This window comes from Ovis aries, chromosome 16, assembly GCF_016772045.2.
Source record: "Ovis aries strain OAR_USU_Benz2616 breed Rambouillet chromosome 16, ARS-UI_Ramb_v3.0, whole genome shotgun sequence".
In the NCBI taxonomy this organism is placed as follows: domain Eukaryota; kingdom Metazoa; phylum Chordata; class Mammalia; order Artiodactyla; family Bovidae; genus Ovis; species Ovis aries.
Genome location: NC_056069.1, coordinates 38,403,365 through 38,412,889, shown reverse-complemented (window position 1 = coordinate 38,412,889; position 9,525 = coordinate 38,403,365). Strand labels below are relative to the sequence as shown.

Genomic DNA, 9,525 nt, shown 5'->3' with positions numbered 1-9,525 from the left:
GCTGCAACAAAGGTTGATGATCCCACATGCAGCAACTAAAACCCACTACAGCCAAATAAATAAATAAATATTTAACAGTAACAACCAAAAAAAGATGAATTCCCAAAACAGTTTCAACGTCCCCCCCCCAGCCCAGTTTGCCCCAAAGTCCCAGAAAGCCTGCCTGACTTCTAAAAGGCACTTCTCTTTCCCTTTTCATCTCTCTCAACCTAACAGGCTGATCCAGGAAGTGAGTCACTCCAGGAAGCTCCACCTTCAGTCAGGTGAGCCAGTTCAACTTACCTTCCTTTGGTCACAAGAGGTGTTTAGGTCCTCTGTTCATGCAAGTGTGGCAATTTGCTGAATTTAAATCCTCAATTAAAGTATTAAAATAGCCCCCCCCAAAGCCCTTGAATTTCAGAATAAAATAAATTTTATTTGTAAAGTATTTACCAAGAGAAATATTAAAATGAGTAAGCTCAGGACATTTTACACGGATGGATATTCCTCCAATTCTTTTATTATCACCTCCTACTACAGACTCCAAAGATGGCAGATAAAGTGAAGGTGTAGACAAAAACTACATTTACATCTAGAAGAAGCACAACAATAACAAGAGCATTATTTCACTAAGAAACTCCTCTCAGTCTCACTTCACAGTTTTCCTTCTTCCTTCTTTCTTTCCTTTATTTCTGGTTTGAAAATATATCCTCAGGCATTTAAGGAAATAAACATGTTCCAGGTAAAGAAATAAGATGACTGAAGATCTATTGCTTTTAAACTTCCAGATCTCCCAGAAACTTCAGTTTATCAAAATCTGCAGCATTGGACTTCTTTCAAACTCATTCCATTCTCTGAAAGTCCCTGATTTTCAAAAGAATTAATAGACAAAAGTCATAATCTCCAGGATTCTCTCATCATTAAAACGAAATAGGCATCAGTGTCAATAGAAGCACTAACACCAGCATAATAGTTCAAAAAGTCTTCTTTTGAAACCTGAGAGGAACAAAGGGCAAGGGAAAAGAAGGAAATGGTTTCAAACATGTGGGTCACTGTAGAGCAGTTTACATCTCCCTGAAATCTTTTCTACTGAGTTTGCTTTGCAACTGGCCATCAGTCAAGGACAGGCAAATCAGACAGGGGAGCCTGGCTTGCCTTTCCCCTCTGACCCTGAAATGGGGAGTCTGCAAGGGCCTGCCTGCCTGCTGGCCAGCTACAGTTCCCCCATGACCATCATTTCTTGCATTAAGATAAATATCTCTAGAGCAGTGCTATCCAATACAGTAGCCAAATACAGTGTTTTAAATCAATTGAAATTAAACATAATGAAAAATTCAGTTTCTCAGTCACACTAGTCATCTGTGACTGGTGGCTGACATCTCAGAGAATACAATATAGGACACTGCCATCATCACAGAAAGTTCTATGGGACAGTGCTACTCTAGAATTTACTTTGTATGCTCTTACTGGTGGTTGTTATTAATATTTTAAGATAGAGAAATTTATAGCATAAAAGAATAGACGAAAAACTTTTTAGTGAGGGGGAGGCTAGACCAAACAGATAGGGATAAAACTAGAGAGTGGGGTACTTCCCATGATCCTTGAGTACCCAGGAGTATATGATGCCTAGGATTCAGTAACAGGTACAGGGGACTAGCCACAGGGGAGCTGCTAAAGGCAAACTTGTCCAGCCTCTCAGTTTGGCGAGGATATGTGTTAGTGTTTCATGCTTGGCCCTGAGCTTCCTATAATAGGCAATAGAGTTAAGAGCAAAGAAACACAGAGTAGTAACCAACCTCTAGGTTCTATCTCTCTCCCCTACCCTTAACCTCCCCTGTTCCTTAATACCAGCCCAGAGAGTAATAATATTCCCCATAGTCTTGGAAGCATCGCTCAGAGGATGGGCATTCTGGGAACTTGGTTGGCCCATTAGGTGGCAATAATCCAACTCTGCAGGAAAAGGAATATTAATATCACATTTTCAAACTCTCATTCTTGGCTGTCAAAAAAAATGGTGTTTATGGATAAATAAGTTTTGTTCTTTTAAAAGCACAAGAGAGTACAGTCTGAACAGGGCCTCATCATTTTCAAAGAAATTTCATCACTGTAACTGAAACATCACTCGGGTAAATTTTTAAATACTTCAGAAGCATCATCAGGGAAGTAAACCTGAAGAAGCATGATATGTAACATGTTTGTTAGTAAAAAGAAATATATTTTGGAAATGCTTTTAAATGGAACTAGAAAAGCTAGATGAATTCTTTTAATACTAGTTAATGCTTCAGACTTCCCTAGTGGCTCAGAGGTAGAGAATCCACCTGTCAATGAAGGAGAGGTGGGTTCCATCCCTGGGTCATGAAGATGCCCTAGAGGAGGAAAGAGCAACCCACTCCAGCAGTCTTGCCTGGGAAATCCCATGGAAAGAGGAATGTGGTGAGCTACAGTCCATGGGGTCACAAAAGAGTCAGATACAACTTAGCAACTAAACAACAATAGTTAATGTTTCAAGCCTTAAAACTGCAGAAATCCTACTAGATCAGAATCAAGTTAACAGCAAGGCACAGTCAGATAATGTAACAAAATGACAAGGCTGGTATTGTAAATTAAGCCATGTCTAACTTTGCAGCTCAAAAAGTCTCAATCTCTGGTTCCTAGAAATGACATCCTAACTATTGCTATGAAAGAGAAGTTCTTGCTTTCAGTGCCTACCTAGCCTACCCCTAGAAGCATGCACAGTTTTTGAAACAGGATATTTAAAATTTTATATCATAAATATCTTGGGAAATCTGCTTTATAAAACATTATTTTGGAGCATAATTCTATTCAATTTCTATTTAAAAGATCCTGTCTGGAAAGGACTTACATATAGGAACACCTCACTATCTCGAAATATCTAAAAACAAAATAATTTGTTTTCCAGTTATGCAATGAAAGCATTGTCAACTAACTGTTGGCCTAAGGTTGTTTTATATGTAGGAATTTTTTATGACTAGCATAAATAATTACATTTGCATGCAAATATTAATAGATATCTCCAACCACCTGCAAAACACATATGAATATAGGTGGGCCCAGCTTTCACCATGTTCTTTAGATTACTCTCTTGTCCCACTTGTTTTAGCACAGCTGAAACAAAAGTAAATTGTCACTCAAACCCTATCTAAATGAGCTCAATTATTGGAGCCTGAATTAATGGTGATTTACTATATTCACTTTGTAGTTTCAGAGATAACCTGAAGCAAATGGATAGTGAATGATATCGCTAAATGAGATTTTCAGTTGAGTTCAGTTCAGTCGCTCAGTCGTGTCCGACTCTTTGCGACCCCATGAATCGCAGCACGCCAGGTTTAGGCATGACTAAGTATGAAATTTGTAGAATGGTATTTTATTTCCCAGTATCCTGGGAAACTAAAGGACCAGTCTGGGTTTACCTGATGTAATGCCTGGCGTTTGATAATACCCTGCATTCATACAGCACTTTATCCCATCACAGTGGAGGCACTCCAGCAGAACAGGCCACTTGGCATCTGTCATTTCGTCTCAACTGCAGGTCGTTGTCCTGCTCTAAGGCTCCCTCAGAGAAGGAAACGGCAACTCACTCCAGTGTTCTTGCCTGGAGAATCCCAGGGACAGGGGAGCCTGGTGGGCTGCCGTCTATGGGGTCGCACAGAGTCGGACACAACTGACGCGACTTAGCAGCAAGGCTCCCTCAGAGGACTGATGGCCTTCAGCTCTGCATGGGGCCTGAGTGTTTCTAGGACATCAGCAACTCAGAACTCCCAAGTTTAAGATCAAGATGTTCCCAGAATCAATACCAGTCCCTGAGTGCAAATGTTAAGACAAGCAAAGAAATAGGTACTCGGGACTTCCCCTGGTGGTCCAGGGGTTAAGACTCTGCACTTCCACTGTCAGGAGCAGGGGTTCCATCACTGGTCAGGGAACTAAGATCCCACATGCCACCCTGCATAGCCAAAAAATTTTTTAAATAAAACAATAATAATCAAGAAATAGGTACCCAATTCTTTGATAACAGGATTACAAACTACAGGCTCAGATTTTGATTCAAATTTCAGGTGCTTGAGCTCTGAGTCACAATTCAGGTCAGTCGCTCAGTTGTGTCTGACTCTTTGCAAGCCCATGGACTGACTGCAGCATGCCAGGCCTCCCTGTCCATCAACAACTCCCAGAGATTACTCAAACTCATGTCCATTGAGTCAGTGATGCCATCCAACCATCTCATCCTCTGTTGTCCCCTTCTCCTCCCACCTTCAATCTTTCCCAGCATCAGGATCTTTTCCAATGAGTCGGTTCTTCACATCGGGTGGCCAAAGTATTGGAGTTTCAGCTTTAGCATCAGTCCTTCCAATGAATATTCAGGACTGATTTCCTTTAGGATGGACTAGTTGGATCTCCCTGCAGTCCAAAGGACTCTCAAGAGTCTTCTCCAACACCACAGTTCAAAAGCATCAATTCTTTGGTGCTTGTAAATTTATTATGAGCAGAGTGAAACTGGAGATGAATGGTGGTTGCCTCGGCAGCATAACATAAAGCTTGGTGCAGTCCTTTCTGAATCTGAGCCACTTACCTCCGGTCCACTGTCGGGAACCAAGACAGAGCCGGAGACCCATGGTGCTCATGGGACCTTGGGTGAAACAGAAAATTCATCTACAGAGTTCAATGGCTACTAGGACCTTTATGATACTCTACAGCAATAATGAATGAATTCCATTTATGAAGAAGAGGGAGAAGAATCCAGAACAAAAGAAGACAGGTCAATATGTTTGGAGATGTCCTCTCCCTGGTTCCGTATACTTTTCTGGTGGAGGTGAGGTCCAACCTCAGCTGCTGGTTGCTTGTTCATATTTTTCAGGGAGGGGTTCTCTCCTGAGGAGCACCTTCCACTCTATTTTATGGGGGAAAATACTGGCTCTGGCGAAGCAGGTGTGAGAATGAAACAAGAAGATGGTGCTATTCTCAGAGAGGAAGAGCTGTTTCACCACAACTCCTCACCGCACCAACTGAGATGACAAAAAGGTCCCTTCTCACACAGCTCTGTTCTCAAAACCCCCGGCAATCATGTGTTTATATGTCTTTCAACAGATTTCACCCATCATCTGCTTTGGAACACAAAATTTTAGGAGATTCATCTATTGTGTCTTTATTATAACAAACAACTAGCTATCTCTATCAAGGTTTATGTCGTTTTCGTATAAGCAACTTGGAGAAGTAAACTATGCTTAGAAATACAGTTTTCAAGGGATCAATTACATGAAAATAACATTATATGACAGTCTATCAAACCCTCGGCATGTTTGTTTTCCCTTCAGTCATAAGCATTTCTAAAATTTAAAACTTGGCTATGTCTTTGAACCAAGCACTTCATTTAAGAGAATAGGCTATAATTTCCATGAAAGCAAGTTTGCTGACTAATCTGAAAAACTGGAAGCTGTGAAGTTGTTTATTCTATGCCCCAAAGAGATACCCATAAATCCAACAAGAGATAGTCCTTAGAGCATGTTAGTAGAATTACACGAAGAAAGAGTAGAAAGACACCCACACACCATCCAAGAACACATTTGGTTAATTTAATCTCCACTTGATTAAACATCAGCTGAAAAAATTGCATCTGTATGAAGCCTGATGTGGGTGGAAACATCCATCACCTGCTGGTACTCTCCTGGTTCAATGAGGCAATCCACACCCACTAACAGAAGTGAAAGGCCAGTGACCTGCCTCCAAGTATAGAGGGGTATTTTCCTTGATTGTCTACATCCATCAGATTTACAATGGAATCTCCCATATACCACAGTGTGAAGGATCCCAACTGCCCTGCTTTAGAAGCTAGACAAGACAGAGGGGAGAATTTCAGTGCCCACTTTTTCCTTCCTCTCTGATTTCTTGAAGACTGTGTGCAGTTAGACTGGTCTGAGAGCCAATAGTTTTATTTGCATTTATTCTAACACATTGCTTCAAGTTCCAGTTCAGTCACTCAGTCGTGTCCGACTCTTTGCAACCCCATGAACCGCAGCACGCCAGGCCTCCCTGTCCATCACCAACTGCCAGAGTCTACCCAAACCCATGTCCATTGAGTCAGTGATGTCATCCAACTATCTCATCCTGTTGTCCCCTTCTCCTCCTGCCCTCAATCTTTCCCAACATCAGTGTCTTTTCAAATAAGTTAGCTCTTCGCATCAGGTGGCCAAAGTATTAGAGTTTCAGCTTCAACATCAGTGCTTCCAATGGACACCCAGGACTGATCTTATACCACCCCTTAAAAAAGTTCCAATACTTTGGCCACCTAATGCAAATAGCACAGACATTGGAAAAGACCTGATGTTGGGAAAGATTGAAAGCAAAAGGAGAAGAGGGTAGCAGAGGATGAGATGGTTAGATGGTATCACTGACCCAATAGACATGAATCTGAGCAAACTCTGGGAAACAGTGAAGGACAAGGAAGCCTGGCGTGTTGCAGTCCATGGGATCACAAAGAGTCAGACACAACTTAGTGACTGAACAACAACAACAAAAAAAATGCTTATCCCCACAACCTAGAAAAGAACATGGCATGTGGCAGTGGCTCAAAAAATATTTTTTGATGGGATATCGCTTCACCCTAAAACCATGATGTATGCAGCCTACTTGGAGGGGGTCCAGCTCTACCTTAAAAACTGCTATTACAATATGAAATGTAACTCTGTGCTTGACCACCAAACCACAAAGAACCATACATTGTCCCCCAGAGCACCACCTGGGCCTGGGAAGAAATCCTGTCAAGGTTGATATGACTTTGAAAATCAGCCCCGGCTGATTGGAGGAGATCTGCCTCAGTCCATAATTCTACTCATGCATCGTGGGTTTCTCATTTGCCCTCTAACTGGAATTCAGTCAGGATGCCCTGCAGGTCTTGACAGTGGCTGAGTCAGCATCTTCTCTGGCCTGGCCTGGGTTTGTTTGCCTTGAGAGGGATTAGAGGCCCAGAATCAGTGCAGATACTGGTGGCTGGTTCTCAGCAATCCTGATTCTCACAACGTTTTCATACATTGTTCCTGCTTCATGAAAAGCTACCAATTTCATCCTCTTCTCCTAGGCTTGCTTGTCTAATATCATATCTAGGGTCTAGGCCCAACCTGTCCAGGTCCAGGTGAAGTGCTCTGAAGTGTTCCTTTGGAGACCCGTTTTGTCTTTTATCTTCTGACCCAAGTGGTCAGTTTATATTTGCTTTTAATTGCAAAGGGAGTAACGTTTTAACTGTATAATTTAACTAAAAATAAAATATATACTGAAAAATATTAGCAAATGATTTTTAATGACTCTTCTCTGTTCTTCCCACTGCTACCAGAAGGAATAGATTTAAATAATGAGTGATTTCTGGCCAAATCACAGATTAAGGCTGAGAGCAGGAATGGAGTGACCCTGACCAACAGGCTATTAGATCTGGTTTCTGGAGGGTGGCGGGGTGGAGGGGAATGTGGGTAGAATCCTCACTGCTGGCCAGAACTGAACCTACTAGAAGGGAGGTAACTGAATGTGACCCGCTGCACTGTGAGGCATGGATTATCAGAAATCTGATAGCAGTGCCCTGCACCCCAATTAGACAGGAAGCAAAGTACCACTGGGGAAGACAAAGCTGATAGCTGCAACCTAGTCCTTCTAGAATCACATGCTTATTCTATGACCCCAATTAAGCAGAGGCATGAGTCATTCCCAGAATCAAAGACACAAATTATCTAGAGCAGCAGGCTTGAAACCAGTGTGCCCAGGTAACCGGGGACCCCTTCCTTAGACACGATATGCAAGGCACAGGCTGCAGAAAACATGAATATTTTTCTGTCCATTTCTTCATAACTTCCTCTGGTTTTCTACATCATACCTACATATTTCTTTATAATATTTGGTGCCTTTTGGCAACCACTGTCTACATAAGCATCAATAATAAGTCCAATAGAAAACCAGATTTGTGCAATTAATTTGCAAAAAAGCTAGCTTCCCATGATATAGAGTTGCTCTCGCCCTCAAGAAAAAGGTCCTTTACCCAGCCTGTCATCAGGGTAACTCAACAACAAAGAAACGTGTCCTCTTTAACAATTGCTATAATTCTCACCCAGAAACTTTTGTTTTCACAATTTTTAAATCAATGTATATCTTGATCTCAAATTCCAAATTCACCAAGTAAACAAGTGAACTGATAAGAAAAATGGCAAGTGTGTTCTGACCCTAAATCCAGAGCCACTTGAATACATAAGATCTTAAAGGGGAGCAATACCCCAGTCTATGTCCCCAAACCAGGGGAAGAGTGCAGCCAGGGTCAGAATGACAAAAAGGACTGGGACTGTCTTTGAGTAACAAAGTCATCACTTCCAGCACAATAGCCAGAGGACTAGTCTCTGTGTTTTGATCTCTGGCCCAGGAACAGAAAACAGGCAGAGAGAGCTGTAGTTTCAATATCTACTCTCCAGTAGCAGGCGCTGCCTTTGCTTAGAAGCCTCTCCTGGGGAGACGCTCACACATCAACAACATGAAGCCAGAGCTTAGACCTGAGAGGAGGAGACTCTGAGCCACAAAGTGTCAGAATGGAAACTCTGCTTTGGGGTGTACCTATGGTCCTCGTCTATGTCTCACTCTGTCTTTTTGCACTGGTGGGAACTTCAGCATGCTGGACCCACAGCAGGGAGGGGAGAGAGGAACATTCCACCAGACCCCTGATGTGATGTGCCCACTCACAGGGTGAGATGTCCCACATAAATCCTGAGAGCACAGCCCAGTCTCAGAATTTAACTGCAGGAACTGTCCTGACTCTACTGCTCAAGGAAAGGGTGTCTAGTCTCACATCAGCCTTTAAAATGACACCAAAATGTCATTTTAAATCTATTGGCCAAACTGAGGCTTACTGAAACCGCAAGCAGAGAAACTCAAGTTCTGAAACTTGAAACTTTGAAACTTGAAACTATGAAAATAGAGGCTAATGTGGGGTCTCCTTCTGATCCCCAGATTGGGACTGAGACTCATGAAGATTTACCATCAGTCTTAAAAATAGATAAATTTTTCAACCCTGAAATGGACCATCTAATGGGAGGTGGAGAAACACTCTGGGTGCCTGGGTGGGATTATAATATTTGAAATTTTATTAATAGCCAAGGAAGAAATCTAATTTTTTTTAGCCTGGCTCTAGGAGACTTATGGACCTTATTTTAACTGATATATATTTTAGAACTAAGGAAACAGCCTCAGAGAAGTGACAGCTAAATACTTAATGTCTTTATTCCTTCTGCCCTAGAAAATGCAGTGTATGTAAACACCTGAGAAACCCTGGAATGAATATGAACTCAGCACTGATCCTGGTTTTGAGCTGATGTTTAATCATTTGGAGCCATATGGCAGCCATTACGGTCCCCTGTTCCCGGGTCATACATTCAAAGCTTCCAGGCGGTTCGCATCATGACGATGAAATACACATCAGTGTCAATGGACGCGCTCACCCCGGCATAGTAGTTCATGAACTCCTCAGGGGTCACCTGCAGTGTAAAAGTCAGGGGAAAAAAAAAAAAA

General features: G+C 42.0%; 1 protein-coding gene across 8 annotated transcripts in view; it reads right to left on the bottom strand.

Annotated features, from left to right (window-relative positions):
• Nucleotides 1-466: 466 nt before the first annotated feature.
• Nucleotides 467-9,525, bottom strand: part of CAPSL (calcyphosine like) — a 37,239-nt gene continuing 28,180 nt past the window's right edge. Inside the window, exons 5-7 of one of the 8 annotated variants that reach the window (XR_006056532.2) lie at nucleotides 9,388-9,491; nucleotides 4,565-4,621; nucleotides 862-975 (exon numbers count right to left, since the gene is read on the bottom strand). Coding sequence is in view for 4 of the 8 variants with exons in the window: in XM_027980120.3 (XP_027835921.1) it covers nucleotides 9,390-9,491 (102 nt within the window). In the remaining 4 variants the exon portion in view is untranslated. Of the gene's footprint in view, nucleotides 9,492-9,525 lie in introns of all 8 variants that reach the window. The other 7 variants (XM_027980120.3, XR_006056533.2, XM_012097064.5 and 4 more) reach the window with 7 other exon arrangements.